The sequence below is a fragment of the Danio rerio genome, chromosome 17 (genome assembly GCF_049306965.1).
Source record: "Danio rerio strain Tuebingen ecotype United States chromosome 17, GRCz12tu, whole genome shotgun sequence".
Taxonomy (NCBI): Eukaryota; Metazoa; Chordata; class Actinopteri; order Cypriniformes; family Danionidae; genus Danio; species Danio rerio.
This window is the reverse complement of record NC_133192.1, coordinates 18,311,484-18,330,078: the sequence shown is the minus strand read 5'-3', so window position 1 is coordinate 18,330,078 and position 18,595 is coordinate 18,311,484. Positions and strand designations below refer to the sequence as shown.

Below are 18,595 nucleotides of genomic sequence, written 5' to 3'. Positions count from 1 at the left end.
CAAGGGGAAAATCAACAGAATGGATTTGCACCGCGATCCCTCTGTTGCTACTGTTGTCCAAAACAAATAATCCTGTGGAATTGCAGTTTACCCAATAATGTTTTTGTTTGCCGTGACAGCATCCTTTGAGTTTGGGTATGCGGCGGTCAGATCGGAGAGAGTTATTGCCCTACCTTTATTCTTTTCGCATTTACCTTTTTCTTCTTATAATACATGATAATAGCAGAATTCATTCATCAAAGGCTCCTGCTGTTATTCCCTGGAAAGAGTTATATTTAACTTGGATAGGTCACAGCATTTTCCAGCAGGCTCTGCTGAGAATATGAGCCTGAAGAATTATGACTTTTCTGACCCAGGTGTGGGCATTATTCATGCTTAAGATCCGATCGCTAGTGCGAAGAGAAGGCTGCTAAGAGCAGCCGCTGACAACTTAAAAATGTCAGGACTTTTCTCGGAGTCTTTGGCCTAGTTGTGGAAACTTGAAGAGGACATTTTAGTGGCATGTCATTGGTTCTTGTAGAGTACTACTAGTGATTCAGATGTGACAGTGTGCAGGTTTGTTCTGATTTGGCTGCTGCATTCGGAGTGATGTGGAAGTGAATTGTACAGTGGGTGACACTTCAAAATGACTATTAACGCAGCGTTTCGCTCCGGTATTGAAGGATTAAGAATTTGTTTTCAGGTGTGACAGCAGTAACAGGCGCAGTGCTATGCTGCCAGGGCAAACAAAGGGACGGGATCCGAATGGACTGAAATATACAATAGCTTTAAATACCCTGCTACTTGTAAATGAAGATGAAATAATTCCTTCTATCCTACCTCAATAAATTTCATTTTTACTCCTGATATTTGGGGCCAGTTAATCAGGTAGTGATGATTTTGTTCACTTTGACTCATTGGATGGAAACAATGCTTGTCTTTTACGCACATCTTTAATGCGGTTTTGTGCATAAATTGAATTCGCATCTTTAGATGGAAACATAGGTATCGAATGATTGAAAGAACAAGAAAACAATTAATAGAAAAATATTTATTTTCATCTGAAATATGCTATTTATTAGTAAAATGTCAATGTAATAGGTCACACTTTATTTTGGTGGACCGTTTGTTAAATTGCATCTACATGTCAACTAATTCTCATTAGATTATAAGTAGACTGTTAGGTTGGGGTTAGGGTTGGGGTTAGGGTTATGGTTAGTGTAAGTTGACAAAATTTTTTATAGTCAGTTAAATAACTGTTGAAGAAGCAGTATCAACAGATATTAGGCAGACAGTTTACTAATTCTCAAATGGACCATAAAAGTAAAGTGTTACCATGTGATAATATTAAATGTAAACATATTCACTGTCAAGGTTGATAATTGTAAAGCATTATTGTAAAATACAATATAGTATAATATAATATATAATAAAAAAAATGATTTAACAATGACTAGAAAATTTTTACAAAGCTGCATAAAATGTCACGTTTGACCACTCGTTCTGGTACATACAAAGTCATTTTCTAAACTCAAATGTCCTAAATAGCAATATTTTTATATTAAATTAGGATTAATTAAAAAGTGATATCAGACCTTTGAAGAATTAAACAAATTTTAACATTTAACATACATAAAAATACAGTAAATTCAGAGGAAGTACATTTTCAAATAGTTTCTTAATTATTTATTTTTTTATTTCTTTTTCACATGTACCAAAATATGCACACAAACTATTTTTTGTTTCATTTTTAGAAACAATGTTTATTTATCAGACACAAACTTTTTTATACTGTTTTGTTACACATTTATTCTTACTTTTTTTCCCCCTTAATTTTCTTGCTTATTCAGCACACAGTTCGATAAAAAGCCTCCATAAATTTATACTCAATCCTGTAACACAATCTAATCTTTGCTTTCTGCTTTTGTATTTTTTCCTCCAGCTGGAACAACATATATCTTCGGGAAAGGAGGAGGCCTGATATCCTTTAACTGGCCCGCCAATGAGCGTCCGAGCACCCGTACGGACAGGCTGACAGTGGGCTTCAGCACGTCCCTCAAGGATGGCATCCTGATCCGCATCGACAGCGCCCCCGGGCTGGGAGACTACCTCATGCTCCACATCGTAAGTCAAATCTAAATACTAAAGGTCAAAACCGACAAAAAAGACATTTCCACAACCCCTATAGCATGTTTAGAAGCGTGTTTCAGCTGAAAGAGAAAAACCAAGCACATGGTAGAGCATTTCTGACACATCTTTCACAGATGATGCTCACACTGCAGGAGTTTTTAGCTGTTTTTTCTTTGATTTACACCTCCCAACTTTCAGAGAAAAAAAATATTGCCCAGGATCTCAGCTGGTGCTGATGTTCTGTCCAAGATTATCTGGTAATGTGAGACATTTACAGAGCAAATCTTAAGATGAGGCACTGCAGGGAAAAAAGGTTTTTACGTGCACCTGTCAATTTTTGGGTGTTTTGGCATTTCATGAAGGAGAAAATCATCTCATGTGGAGAAAACATCTAAAATACACTTTTAAGTATTTAATTGATCACACTTCATCAATTTTTGTCTGTAGATTTCAATGAGAATACCTATATTTAAAGGATGTTTTCTCTAAAATTTTTTTTTTTCTGAACTGAGCCATAAATCATCAATTTAACAGCATTTACTGTACATCATATATTTATTGCAGAACGTTTTACAGATTTTTTCTTACACAATTTGTACCTAATTATAAACAATTCTTAACAAGTATTTTTTAATAGTTTGTTTTTTTGTTTGTTTTTCTGACTGTTTGAGTTTTTTTTTTAATTATGGAGTGATATAAATTCTCAAAATTTTCTCTGTAAGAAAACCAATTTGATTTAATCTGTCAAAAATGTAAAAATATATAATTTTGAATCTGACTTCAATAAATGTTCAGATTTTTGAGTTAGAAATTTGCTAGAGTCTCATTTGCATATTTAAACATAAAATTTTACAGATCTTTTACTACAAAATAAAGCACTTCTTAAGGTAATCAGTTAAACTGTGGTAAATATTGTGATGAAAAAAATGTCCCCCCATTGACCTGCAGTGTCTTACCTTAGTCTAATTTTTAGGACTTAAAATTGGCATGAATATGACTATACGTACTTAAGTACTTTCACAACAGGTAATGTGTTACCACATAAAGTATTTTTTTGCATAAGCGGCGATAGAAAATCTGCTTTTAGAAAACTGGCAACAACATACTTGCCTGTTTATCAATTGTGGAAAACATACGTAAAATAAGCATACAAAGAGAAGCACTGGGGAGAAATAGCCTCAGTTTTGAACAGACCTGGTAGGTTTAGAATGCTGCCAGGGTGCAAGTTAAACCAATGTAAACATTACCTGATGAAATGTCAATGGCGATCTGCTATGTGAGATTATGTGAGGTGCTTCTTCTGACACGATAATCTTAATAATATCTTGCACAGCCTGTGCATTTCAGAGATTTGAGGGAAGAAAATCTATCAAGTTTATCCATATATGTGCAATGCAACTGGGTTTCGTAACCAGTTAAAAACTTTGTAATCTGAGTCAATTCCAATTTTAAAAAGTCAATCTTTTTTTTTTTTACATATACATAACATATTTTAATTTAACATAAACAAATACAATAAAAAAAACAATCAAATATAATAATAATATGGTGTTGTACTAGTGAAAGTAACTGTTGCCATAAAATATATACACTACTATTCAAATTGTTGTGATCAAATAAAAACTAAACAATAATAACACAAGAAATAAGTAAGGATATGTGTGTACAGTATATAAACCTAAGGTGGAAATTAAAAGGCTACTTGAAAATTCTCAGTTTTTCTGGATTCATTGAATTTATAGGCATTGAGTAAAATTCTTCCAAATTTCAACATTGTGAAACATTTTGTCTTTTGCTGCACTGTTTAAAATAAATGACAGTAGGTCAAAATATTGCTTTAAATCAGTGTTTCTCAACCACGTTCCTGTAGGACCACCAACACTACATGTTTTGGATGTCTCCTTTGTCTGTCACACCCATTAAAGGTCTTTCAGTCTCTGCTAATGGGCTGGTTATTAGAATCAGGTGTGTTTGGCTAAGGAGACATGGGCTGCGTCCAAAACTGCATACTTCCATACTATACAGTACGCTAAAATCAGTATGTGAGCCGAGTAGTAGACTTACTACTTCCGGCGAGATTCTAAAGTGCGTATTCCATGCATCCCATAATGCCCCACGAGAGAATTCATGAATGTGACGCAACTGACGCAGGTAGGTCATGTGGCCATGGCAAAATGGAGGATGTAGTACGTCCGAATTCCATTCATGCTTTTCGCATTCACACTGTATAGAACATACTTTTCTAATGGCTGAGTAGTACGTTTAAATTCAAATGCAGTACCTACTGGGTAGTAGGCGGTTTCGGACGCAGCCATGGACAAAGTGCAGAGATGGTGGTCCTCAAGGAATGCATATAAAATTTTACCAGTGGTTTGCAGAAATACACATACACACGCACGCACGCACGCACGCATAGATAGATAGATAGATGGATAGATGGATGGATGGATGGATGGATGGATGGATGGATGGATGGATGGATGGATGGATGAATGGATGGATGGATGGCTGGATGGATGAATGGATGGACGGAGGGAGGGAGGGATGGATGGAGGAAGGGATGGATGGATACCTTTAGATACCTTTATTCAGTTCAACTAATAGTCCAGAAACAATCAAAAGTTTTAAACACATATCAAATCTAATTCTCTGCTCATTCATTTTATTTCGGTAGAGATCTGCATAATTATGTGATCAAAGTTTTGCAGAGCAATCACAAGGCAGCATATGTTTCCAGTATAGACATCTGCATTGATGATAATAGGACAGATTTAATGTGTCGGCAGGGTTTTTCGCATTCAGTGTGTTTCTCAGAACACAACTCTTTGAACCTCTGTGAGCTTGATACCTCGTGGGCGGTTGCTTTTTTTTCTCCTTTCTATTGCGTGTCCTTGTAAATAATCAATCCAAGAATAATGATGTCTCTCAGACCGCTCTGTTTTGAGTCGCACAGCTTCACTTCTCTATTAATCTCTGTATTTCTGTGTATTGTGTCAGTGCCAATGTGAAGTTTGTCACTCCGCAGCTACATTAGAAAAAAACTATCCCTCAGATCAGCCACAACAACTGTGAATTACTCCAGAAGTGGTGTGTTTGATTTTGCTGAGCTGCACAATGTACTTTTCAAGTGATTAAAAATCAATACATTCCTCACCCAGAAGCACAACAGCTTTTTTTTTCTTTTTTTCTTGAGTTTATGCATAGCGTGAGCTTCTATTTGGCCGGATGTGTCCGTAATTTAAATAATTGAGTACTCATGTAATGGATGCTGGGTTAGTAATTAACCAGCTTTTCTGAAAGACAAAAGGATTCATTTTCAGACAATGTTTGTCACCAAGGGGGTCTTTTGCTCATAAATGAACAATGAGGTCATTAGTGTGTTTCCTTTTTTACTCATACTTTAGAATAATTAGCACATATTTTGTCCATATGCATTTCTTCACACTACAAATTTGTCATTAATTGTTTATGTGTTTTAGTATTTGCTGATTTAAAAACTCTTCATCACATATGCGAAAAGTTCCACTTATTCATAAGAATTTTTTGTATTTATTTTTTTTTTAAGGGAAATCATTTCTGTAGTTGATGTAGGTTCCAAATGTATAATGAAACTTAGACTAAACAAACAAGTCAAGCTTTAGAAGCTTTAAAACAGACAGACAAAAGATGTATTCATTTTTATTATTTTTAACAGAAAAATCAGAAAAGTAACATTGGTTTTTAACAGAAAAGGATGATTTTTAGTGTTATTTTTTAACAAGAAACTAATGTTTAATATTAGTTATATTATTTCAACTAATATTTAATATTAGTTTTTTTTTTAAGGCTTTGCATATATTTCAGTGCATTGTATGCCATTTCTTTATAATTGTTCATGAAATTATCTAGCATGTCTGAGTGAAACAATTAAATATTCTCTACATAATTTATTTTTAGTGTAGATTGTAAATAAACAAGCAAACAAACAACAAAATATCTTTATTTTGAACTCTTCTCACTATTAACAAACCATTTACTATACTGTCTGCCTCAATATACGCCTAATTTGCAACTTAATAATAGCTAAAGTAGTAGATAGTTTAGGCAAAACTGTATTAACTTGCTTTGTATGCAGCACAAGTAAACTTTAATACGTATAAGTAAACTGCCCATATCTTAATAGGCTGGTATTAACACCCCAATTAATAGAACTAACCCTTAAACTAAAGTGTTGCAGACTTTTCAAAATATCATGTTTAATTAGTTTTTTTTTTTTTCTCAGGGAATAGTTTTTTTTTCTACAGAGTTATTTTTTAGTTTACACAACAAGCTAAAAAGTAAAAAAAAAAAATAATAATAATAATAATAATAATAATTAATGTATTCATTTTCTTTTTCGGCTTAGTTCCTTTATTCATCAAGGTTCGCCACAGTGGAATGAACAGCCAACTCATCCAGCAAATGTTTTCCACACCAGATGCCCTTCCAGCTGCAATCCAATACTGGGAAACACCCATACACTGTCATTAACAAACATACAATATGGACAGTTTTAGCTTACCCAATTCACCTATAGCACATGTCTTTAGACTTGTGAAACCAGAGCACTTAGAGGAAATCCATGCCAACAAGGGGAGAACATGCAAATTTCACACAGAAATGCGAACTGACCCAGTCGAGGCTAGAGTCATTGACCTTCTTGCTGTTAGGCGACAGCGCTAACCTCTGCGCCATCATGCCGCCCAATGGTAATAATAATAATAATAATAATAATAATAATAATAATAATGATTATTATTATTATTATTATTATTATTAGTAGTAGTAGTAGTTGTAGTAGTAGTAGTTGTTGTAGCATAGAGTATTAGTATTAGTATTAATGTGTTTATTAATATTATTTCTTATTAAAAATAGCTTGACATTACAATGAGTGAATATGTTTTTACACCATTTTTTCCAATGTTGATTGAAAATCTATATTGAAACTGGTAGTAAACAAACAAAGAAACAAAGAAACTAACAAACAAACAAACAAACAAACACAACAAGAAGATGTATGTTTGCCCACAAACAAGTGACCTTGTCGTTTAATGGGGGACTGGCAGTCTATTTTTTATTTTTTTTGTTTGAATAGGGAATATCTCTCTGGCTATCTCCATCTGTCGACTAGTTTTATTGTGGCCCGCGTTGGTGGTCCGCTGGGACTCTTGGGGCTCTGTAATGGCCAATATAACTAAGGGCATTTCACTAAACCCTCACCCCCTGCCTTTACCCTTTATGACACACATGGACACACACATACACACTCGCCCCATTATAGCAGACTCGCGCTGATGGAAATAAGCCTCTTCTGCCAAATGAACAAAATCTAGAGCACAACTCCAGAGTAAAGGGAATTAAGCTGCCCGTATTTTACAGGCCCTTTCAAAACTTGCGTAACTAGTGATCGGGTGTTGCCTTTGATTTGCATTGAATTAATCTTTGTATTTGGAACACTATAAAAAACATGTCGTCTTTGTTCCTATTATCAGTGTTTAGTCATCATCCATCTTTTTGCGCATGTGACAATATATGGGTTTCCAATTATGGGTTGCCCTTCCGCATTGGGAAACTTATATTCAAAACAACTGAAAAAAGTCTCCTTAAAGTTAGTGTGAAATCAAAATGAACAATATACAATCTGATTTTAATATGATTAAGACAGTACTCTGATTACGAGTCTACCATATAAACAATCAGATTGAAGTCATAATCAAACTAAATAGAAATTAAATTAAGATGTAGAGTATGACGATTTTAGTCGCATTTTTGAAGTGCAGTATAGACATGTACTATTACTGTTGTGTAGGAATTTCACTTCCTTTTGTAACAGCATAGTCTATACACAAACAGCAGGTTTGACATTATTCTCTGCACCTATCGAGTCAGTAAAGGACCACACACACAAATATCAAGTTTTTTTTTCCCATTAGCTATGCAGTATCAAATTCTATTAAAACTACGCTCTTCCAGCAGTTACTTGCACCCAATATATTGTTTGTCACTGGGGGCATGCATGAAATATTCTTGAATGAAAAGTAAAAGTGCCAAACTGCAGTTAAAGTCTGGAGGAAACCCACGCGAACATGGGGAAAACATTCAAAATCCACACAGAAATGCCAACTGGCCCAGCCTGGTCTCCCAACCACCGACCTTCTTGATGTGAGACGACAGGGAAAATCACTGAGCCACCGTGCCAACCAAATAACTTATATCTGTCTAAAAAACTGAGTGAGAGATACATTTAGCTTTTTCCCTTATTTTAGCCTCCATGAAAAAAAAAAAAAGTTATGTTAATAGCCTTAAGCATATCTTTGGCCAAAGCTCTTTTGAGTCCACCATTTTTTTTTCAACAGGATAATTTTCTCTTCATATTTCTACAGTACATAATTTGCAATATTTACTATGTCCATATTCAAGAGTTCACACTTAGCTGATGATTGATAATAAAGCGCATTTGGCATGCTGTCCCGGGAGAGAGCTCTGAGCTCAAAATGTCCTTAAGCCCGGGGCTCCCTCCCGTTTGAAGGGCGAGAGGAGAGTTTGAGCCTCAGAGCTCTCTCCCGGGACAGTGACGGTGTAGGGGTGGAAGGAAGGATTCTTCAAGACGAAGATGACTGGAGTAGAAAACTCTGGTAATTTATAGTGGGTCAGTGTTCATCTGATTGGTGCAAATATACGAAGCTAATGCGGTACCAGCTGCTTAGTCATAAGCACACGGTCCTCTCGAAATTAGTTTATAAATATACCACAACAATTGAGATTTTAGGGTTTTTCATAGTCTGCTGAAAATAATTAGGAAATTCTTACAAGTTGTGCATTCAATGTAAGGCTGAGCAATTTATCAAAATAATCAACATTTTGCAAAAGTATGTATTGCGAGTGCATATACACTAACTGGCCACTTTATTAGGTACAACTGTCCAATTACTTGTTAACACAAATTTCAGCCAATTACATGGAAGCAACTCAATGCATGTAGGTATATAGACATGCTCAAGATGATCTGCTGCAGTTTAAAAGGCCATCACACCCCCCACTTTCGGGTAAAGTCTACTTCAGAATTTTTTTAAAAGATGCATGATTTTTAATGGCCGTGGAGCTCCGCGAGAATAGGGCAGGAGTGGGCGTGGCCAGCAGGGGAGAAGGGGAGCGAACAACTGTTGATGTCAGTTAGCACTCAAATTGAGACAAACCGTGAGGAGACGCATGAGTTTATAGTTTACAAAGTTAAAATAAAATAAACAGTAATTTAATGCCCTGCTACATTTGTTATTCGTAATTTCATATACAGACAACCACAGTTTATATCATTATAAAGATAATAGTGTTCATATAAACACTATAAATGAGGACTTCTCCCTCAATCCCTGGGTTTGAATCATAGATCTAAATACAGACTCAGTGCAGCAGGTCTCCTGACCTGTCTATTTTGACCATTAGTCCTGCTGGTAATCTGGAGGATTTAGGCAAACACAGCAGCACGGCGATGTGTCTGAATGTGAATGAACTCCTGATACAAGACAACATTCGCCATTCTCCAATTCTCGTGCTGCTCTCCCGACAAAAATGCTTGCATCACACACAGCTTTGCAGTATGATCGGCCCTGACAGGATCGCAAGGAAAAACATGCAACAAACACCGTGGATCATGGAAACAAACACATACGAGCCTTCATAAACAGCTACTGCGTGCCGTGGGTCCGTGTCTCACAGCTTGAGCTTGGCACTGGTCTGGCAGGTCTGCGTCTGCCTTGCCTACGGAAAGTGCTTGCTGTCGTGCTCTTAATTAATAATTAAACAGCCAGCTCTTCTCATAGGATAAGGAAACTCCGCTTTAAATAATTATAAGAAACCGACGCATCATCATTGCATTTGCGGTACTTGGCTACGTAGCCGATTTTGATCCCGCCCCAAAAATCATTTTAAATCCGGAAGCTGAAATTAGCTGACAAAAGCTCAAAACTATTCAGTTTTCCCCACAATTGTCTCAACTGATGCTCAACACACACAAATCTGTTAATATATAAAAAAAAGTTCTCCAGGATGTCCTGAACATTTTAAACCGACTATCAGAATAGGGAAGAAAGGTGATTTAAATGACTTTTCAACAACATGTCGAACCTTATGATGAATGGGCTACAGTAGCAGAAGACAGCAGGTGCCATCCCTGTCAACTAAGAACAGGTAACTGAGGTACAATGCGCACAGGTTCACCAAAATTGGACAATAGAAAATTGGAAAAACGTTGCTTTGTCCGATCAGTCAATTTCTGCTACGACATTCAGATGGTAGGTTCAAAATTTGGTCTCAACAACATGAAAGTATGGATCCATCCTGCCTTGTATCAACGGTTCAGGGTGGTGGTGTGATGGTGTGGGGGATATTGCCTTGTTACACTTTGGGCCCATAAGTACCAATTGAGCATCGTGTAAATACCACAGCCTACCTTCACATCATGGATGTGCAGCTGACAAATCTCCAGCAACTGCGTGATGCTATTATGGCAATATGGAAAAAATCTCTAAATATTTCCAGTAGCTTGTTGAATCACAAAGGATTAAGGCAGTTCTAAAGGCAAAATGGGGTCCAACCCGGTACTAGTAAAGTGTACCTAATAAAGTGGCTGGTGAGTTTACATATTGCAGTGATTTGTAATAAATGAGCGATTTAATACTAATGTATCTTTTTGTACCTAATATAAGGAATAAATTACAAAACATGTTGATTATAGCTGTTTTAGAAACAGTGTGTCACACATCAAATCATTCTTTAGCATTCTGTTGGATTTTTCCTCACACAGCTTTAATATGATGAATGAACTGTGAGGAGAATAATTACAGTACACCTAATGGAACACTTCACTGATTTGTTACTGTTTAACAGACATTACTTCAATAATTGACGCAAAGCACCATGAAGTGCTGGAAAAAATGATAGATAAATCTGTTTTTTAATGATTCACAAATGTTGATATTCACCTTTCAGATGAGAAACAGGGGGGAAGGATCAAACTTTTGCTGCTTTATTTTGGGCTGATGGTGGAAGCCTCCCTCTACTCATTACTTCTGCGCTGATAATGAGTGAGCTATTTTCAGCTCTAAACGTCTGTCTTTCTTACACTTCTGAACTGAGCGGCTGGTGACACCATGGAATACCTTGTTAGACAGTTTCCGGCAACAAGAGAAATGTCAGTGCCGTTGCCCTTCAAACATGCCACCTCTGAAATAGCAACTTCACTGACAGAGTCTGCAATCCAATGACTTTAACTCTGGCCCTATTAACCATACAGCAAAATCAACAGAGTAAGAATGTGTATCTAGACTTACTGTAGGTTAGTTAGTTTGTTGAAAACATGTCACAATGTGTGGCATTAAATTGTACTGACAAAAGTGAGTTTATAAGTTGAAATGCAAGTTTTATGCTTACATCAATGTTTTAATTATAGTATCAACATGTTAAATATGAGTGTATCATCATCATCAGGGTTGCCAGCTTGTCATAACAAACCAAACCCAAGTACCATTCAAAATTAGTCCAAATCTACATTAGTAGCCAATCAAAAGTAGCCCAGTGATATCAAAATTTAAATCATGTAAATATATTTCACATCACGCATTATAACGATTTATTTTTTTGAAAACAACAACAAAAAAACAAACAAACGGACAAAAAAAACAAAAAAAAAAAAAAACAAACAGTAGTTGTAAAGATTTTTTTTTATCATTAAATAAAAAAAAAAACCTTACCTAAATTGCGAGCATTACAGGCATGGTGTCTTTAGTGTGACTGTTGTGTGGCATCTTGTTAAAACATTATTGGCTAAGGGCAAATGCAAAACAAATCCAGCAGAAGTGGACTTACTCTGTTTCATGATCCTAAAACTGTCAACATTTTTCTTTCTTTCTTTCTTTCTTTCTTTCTTTCTTTCTTTCTTTCTTTCTTTCTTTCTTTCTTTCTTTCTTTCTTTCTTTCTTTCTTTCTTTCTTTCTTTCTTTCTTTCTTTCTTTCTTTCTTTCTTCATTGGATATAGCCTTGGTAGATTAGTAGACTCTTAATAGAATCAAATTATGTGGGAATAAATGTGGTCTTGGCAACCTTATCTTTCATTCATTCATTCATTCATTCATTCATTCATTCATTCATTCATTCATTCATTCATTCATTCATTCATTCAATCATTTCACTTTAGTCTTTTTATTAATCAGGGGTCTCAACCCAACACTGGGAAACACCCATACACAGATTTAAAATGACAATCAATTTCTATTATTATTATTTTCTTTTTTTTTGGAGGCTGCACTGACCCTAACTACGACACTGACCCCTAATCTTTTAACATATCATCAACTTATTTTTGTTTCTAAATATGCTTGAAGTGATTTATTTATTTATTTATTTATTTTTATTCTGTATAAACATTTGTTACACTGCATAACCTTTTAGTAAGGTTGAGTGTCCACCAAAGTGTTTTTTATTTATTCATTTTTCTGAGCTGAGCTGTCTATTTGTTTTCTGTTGTTAATAGTAGCACAACATTTTTTGAGTGCCTGTATTGTAGCGAGTCAGTATTTTATGGTCAATGCTGAGCAATATTTTCAGTCATTTCAAGTTGAAATATTTGGCTATTTTGAACTAGCCACCCAATCACAGTCGAGGAGGGCAAATATCACACATAATCTGCTAAAGACTTTCAACTTGTAACGAAACAGCGGGGATACTCTGCATCAAAGCAACCAACATGCTGCATTGCAAATACGCTTAAAGCTGAGCTTTTTTTTAGAAAAGTGCTTGTGTTTATGCAGCGCAAATACGCTTCAGTGGATATGCATCCTAATGGTAGATAGTAATTTGAAAATGTCATTGTGGTAGAAATAATTTGAAAAATACAATTAAATTGTAATTTAATTTAATTTAATTTAATTTAATTTAATTTTATTTAATTTAATTTAATTTAATTTAATTTAATTTACACATGTACATACAGTAATACTTATTTTAGTGGGTCCAAAGTATAAAATTTTATTCCACTGAATAAAGAAAGTTATGCAGGTTTTGGATCAAGAAGAGGGAGAGTACTCAATGACAGATTTTTCATTTTGGGGATGAACTATCTTTTTTAACTTTTGATAGAAACGTCTTGCATCTCTACACATGCTGCATCAAAGCGAGGAACATCTGTCCACTGTAAATCCTGGCATTTCTCACTCTTAAGTCATCTGATGTGTCTTCAGTCAGAGAAAGTGAAGATACAGAAGTGCCATCTGCTTCTCGCCATGTATTCTGTCCATGTGACACATTCATCCAAAAATCATAGCACGTCTTGTCACACCCTCAGTTCACAGCCCTCATAATCTAAAAAAAGTCAGCATAAAGCATCTGCAGTGTGACATGTTTCATAATGAACCTGGTAAAGGTGGAAGGGACTTGACTCTATCTGAAAGCTATCGTATTGTTGACATATAAAGAGCATGGGACATTTTCTTTTGTGGTTTTGCAACAATATTTATGTATCCACCCACATACAGTGCATTTATGCACAGTTTAGGATATTGCTTAGTTAATTTAATGATATGAAAATTAATGTTTTCTATTTAATTGCATATTAAATTTAGCTAAAAAAGATGTCTTAATAATTGAAAACTTTTAATGAAAACAAATTTAGGCCTCCCATAAAATATGATTTTTTTTAAACTATTTCCCAAGTGCTGTCAGAGAGCAGAGTTTTTGAAAACATTTGTGAACATAATTTGTTCATTTGTTTTCTCTTCGGCTTAGTCCCTTTATTAATCTGAATCGCCACAGCGGAATGAACCGGCAACTTATCCAGCATATGTTTTATGCAGCGGATGTCCTTCCAAACGCAACCCATCTCAGGGAAACATCCATTCACACTCATTCACACTCTTACACAACGGGCTGTAAACATAATAATAATAATAATAATAATAATAATAATAATAATAATAATAATTATTATTATTATTATTATTATTATTATTATTATTATTATTATTATTATTATTCTCAACATATTTATAAACGTAATACATTTAATAACTAACTTTTTATAATAATAATAATAATAATAATAATAATAATAATAATAATAATAATAATAATGATAATAATAATAATAATAATTCCCAGGGATTGGTTGCAGATGCATAAAACATATGCTGGATAAGTTAGCGGTTCATTCAGCTGTGGTGACCCCAGATTAATAAAGGGACTAAGACAAAAAGAAAATGAATAAATTAATGAATAATAATAATAATAATAATAATAATAATAATAATAATAATAATAATAAACATGTATCATTAATATTATTATTATTATTATTATTATTATTAATAATAATTATTATTATTATTATTATTATTATTATGAAATTATATTTAATCATTTACATAATAAAGACAATGCTTTTGATTAATGTTGAATTTATGTTCTTAGACTTAACAGAAAACCATAAAACACAAAACATTTTTAAAATCTATTTTCTATTGCTTTCATTTATGCTTGCAAATTGTTTATGTTTCATGCAGATGTAGGAAATATTGACAAGTAGAGTTATTACGGTAATCTTCAGTGAAATTATATTCATATTGGAATGTATATTGCAGAAAAACAAAATATTGCAATGTCAGTTTTTTCCAATATTGTGCAGCCCTAATTTGTTGTACTAACAAACATACTGTAGTTCAGTCATAAAACTCTTCTGTGCAGCTTTAGGTTTTCCTGGAGTATTATGCATTTTTTTGCAAGTATTATTTCCCCCCACCACATGTCTAGATCTGCTATGGAGGATTTCACTTTATTGGTTATGGCATACATCTTTCTCTGTAGTGCTTGTTAATACAGCCTTCAGTTACACAGCAGGACAGCAGATCTAGCCTGCCAAGACAACCCATATATACATTTCATACTTATCAATCAGCGCTGCATAAATCTAGTCTAGAATTTGTCACGATTGAAATTAATCCTATATGAATCACTTTAATACTCTTTTCTGTTAAATATAGATTTTGAAGGATTCATATTTTAACAATAATAGACCAATCACCACACACACAAACATCTTTATGTCTTTATAGCTTCTGTTACTCTGCTACCAGTGCAAGTCATTCATGCCGGCATCCTTGCCATCTGTTGACCATGATGCTCTCGCATGGGAAAATGATTGCATATTTGCCAGTCGCTGTGAATAAGAGTGTCTGTTAAATGCCTTTAATTTAGTCGTCTTCTGTCGGAGCGAGAGAGAGGAACAGTCGAGGAGAGACACTCGTGAAGATGAGCCTGCTGTTCCGGCTGATTGTAACACTCATCACACATTCATTTGAAATTGCCATTCTGTTCCTCTGTGTTCCTCAAGAGTTAAACACTTAAAGAAAGTTTCAAATGACTAAAGTTAAATGCATTTCCAATTCACTTTCTTCCCTAATACGAACAGCAGCGCCTTCACAGCATTACGTATTTGTTGTTAGACCATTGGATACTCATTAACAGCAAATGTCTTTCCTCCACCAGCTGCACAGCTGGAAGTAAGTGTGTAATTAGGGTAAAAAACTAAGTGTTTCTACAAATTGCTTGTGCCCCTGTGTTGTATTACCGCTACACGAGTGGAGGGGATGTTTCAATTTGCTTTAAAGGTCTTTTCCACCCCCTACAAAGCAAAACATCACCTATTTTAAATAATGTTAACCAATGTCTATTCAAAACGAAACATGCACTTTGACCAAATAAATGGGGGTCCTTAAATGACACGGTTCAATGATGGGCCAGTCATTTAACTGAATTACCTTGCTGGGTGCTTTCCACATATCGACAGAAGAGGAAAAGGATAAGTGTTTTGGTTCACCGCTATTTTTATAAATCTTACATGTCCACGCACACACAAATGTCTTTTTGGTGCTTTATGGGGTCTCTTCATTGGTGTAATTAATGTATTCTAAAATCCAACATAGGCTCTTTCTGAAAGCGAAGCCCTATGTATGTTTCTGAACGTTGAGAATTATGTAGCCAGTAGTATGTATGGCTGCATTTAGTTTTTAATACAAATGCTACGGGGCAATATGGCATCGTTCCTTTTAATGCTTATTAGCTCGACATGTACGTTGGTGGACTTGAGATGCAGAGAATAGTTGTCCGCGACAATGGGGTTCCAGTCCGGTGAAGTACAGTTCCAGAAAGTGGGTGCGACAAAAACCGAATCGAAGAAATAAAATAAGCAAGTAATTAACGGTGAGAATTGGGTAAAATGTAAAAACATAGTAAAAATCCGAGGAGGGCTTTTTATTTTCTGGATTGCTTTTGAAAATTGTCCGTTGGATTAGGGGAGGGGATTTTGAACATACAGTTGGTTGGATTTAGGGGGGGTCAGTCAGTCAGTCAGTCAGTCAGTCAGTCGACAGTAGCCTCTGGTGGATTTACATGAGAACTGCAGTCACGAATGGCACTCGCGAGAGACATTTCAGATCTGAAAAAGCATACGCGGCAGCCTCTTGCGAATATGTGAAAACAAAAACTCCAGAAAACGTATCTCCTGAGACGTATTTGGCGGTCTCCAGAAATGTATATAGAGGTATGTTTTCAAAATGAGCCTGGGTTGCTAAAATCTACTTACTACTCCCAGTAGTTCTCAATTCCAGTCCTCGAAATTGTGTTTCTTAAATGACACAAAGATCAGTTCATGGAGCTCTCTGTTAATGAGTTGATGTTCTAAATCGGGTGTTTTAGGTAAGGAAGACATACAAATGCATGGTGGACGGGCATGTAGACCGAAATTGAGAACTACTGCCTTATCCTAACCCTAATCATAAACCTAACTCTCACAGAAAACCTTTGGCAAGTTTTGAATGTAATAACACCCCACTATGATTAGAAACAGTTTTGAATAATTAGGACACATGACATGTCCTCATAAACCAACTTGACATTGTGATACCCAAGTCGCACCTAAACAATTTTAGGTTTCATAAACCACCACCAGCATACACACACACCCACATGCACACACAGACATAAGTGTTTTGTTAATTGTGGAACCATTCCATCTGTTTCCATTGTTTTAAAAGTCATTCTGTATGATTTATAAGAGTTTTGAAAAATGTGAAACAGGCAATGTCCTCATAAGTCACCTTCTCATTGTAATACCTGTGTCATACACACACACACACACACACACACACACACACACACACACACACACACACACACACACACACACACACACATGCACACAGATACACAAACTCAGAAACATTCACACAAAGTAGCAAGCAAAAGGTTTAACTTTAACTTGCAGTACAAGTGGATTGGGTTAGATAAATTGTTCCTAGTGTATGTGTATGAATGAGTGTGTATGGGTTTCTCAGTGATGGGTTGCGGCTGGAAGGGCATCCACTGCGTAAAGCATATGCGGGATAAGTTAGTGATTTATTTCGCTATGGCCACCCCAGATTAAAAAAGGGACTAAGCCGAAAATAAAATGAATATAGTCACAATGTATCACGCAGTCAATAAGAGAATGTGTTCATTAGTTTGAAGACATGAACTCAACGCACTGTCTCAACGGACAATGATATTACTCAAAACAAATGTACAAAAGTAGCAAACACATTGCCTTAAACTTTCAATAGTCTGTAAATACGGCATGTCTAGCTCTCTGTGGTAAGGAAGTTCTTGGATAACATTATCTTAAAATATTATTTTTTGATGTTTTTTTTAAAGATAGATTTATGTTTATAGTGCGTTGTTAATTGCAGAGCTCCCCTATTAAAAAGAGTTAGTTAGTTACTCGGGTGATTTAAAGCTGAATTTTTTGTTATAATACCATAATAAAAAAAGAAAACATAACTTAACATAACTAAAATGACATGCTCCAATGATAGGCCAGATATTTAACTGAATTATGTCCTTGGTGTTTTTCCCATATTGACAGAAGAGGGAACGTATAAGTGTTTTGGTAGTTTATGGGGTCTCTCTACTGCGGAATATATTTTATACTCTAAAATCTGCTTATTATATTGCTTCATCTTAACCCTACTCATAAACCCAACCCTCATAGAAAACCTTTGACAAAATTTAGAATGTAAAAACACCTCAATAAGTATATATATTTTTTAACAGTTTTGCATTTATATGGACATATGACATGTCCTCATAAACCACCTCAACATTGTGATACCCAAGTCGCACCTAAACAATTTTAGGTATTATAAACCACCAATAGCAGCATAAACACGCACGTACAGTACACTTGTCCACACACAAATGCCCATGCCCACACATCTGTTTTTGTGAATTGTGTGAATATTCCATGGGTTTCCAATGTTTTATAATTCATTCTTCAATTCATTTGAAAAAATGGGATATGGGCAGTGTCCTTATAAGTCACATTCTCCTTGTAATACCTGTTTCATACAGACTTAAACACAGTACCAAGCAAAGGTTTTAATTTCAA

General features: G+C 35.1%; 1 protein-coding gene across 28 annotated transcripts in view; it reads left to right on the top strand.

The window, feature by feature from the left end:
• The window catches only part of nrxn3a (neurexin 3a), a 546,951-nt gene that overhangs the window by 385,699 nt on the left and 142,657 nt on the right, over nucleotides 1–18,595 (top strand). For all 28 annotated transcript variants that reach the window (XR_002455904.3, XM_073927383.1, XM_021467203.3 and 25 more), the window contains one exon: nucleotides 1,922–2,103. Coding sequence is in view for 27 of the 28 variants with exons in the window: in XM_073927383.1 (XP_073783484.1) it covers nucleotides 1,922–2,103 (182 nt within the window). In the remaining variant the exon portion in view is untranslated. The remainder of the gene's footprint in view (nucleotides 1–1,921; nucleotides 2,104–18,595) is intronic.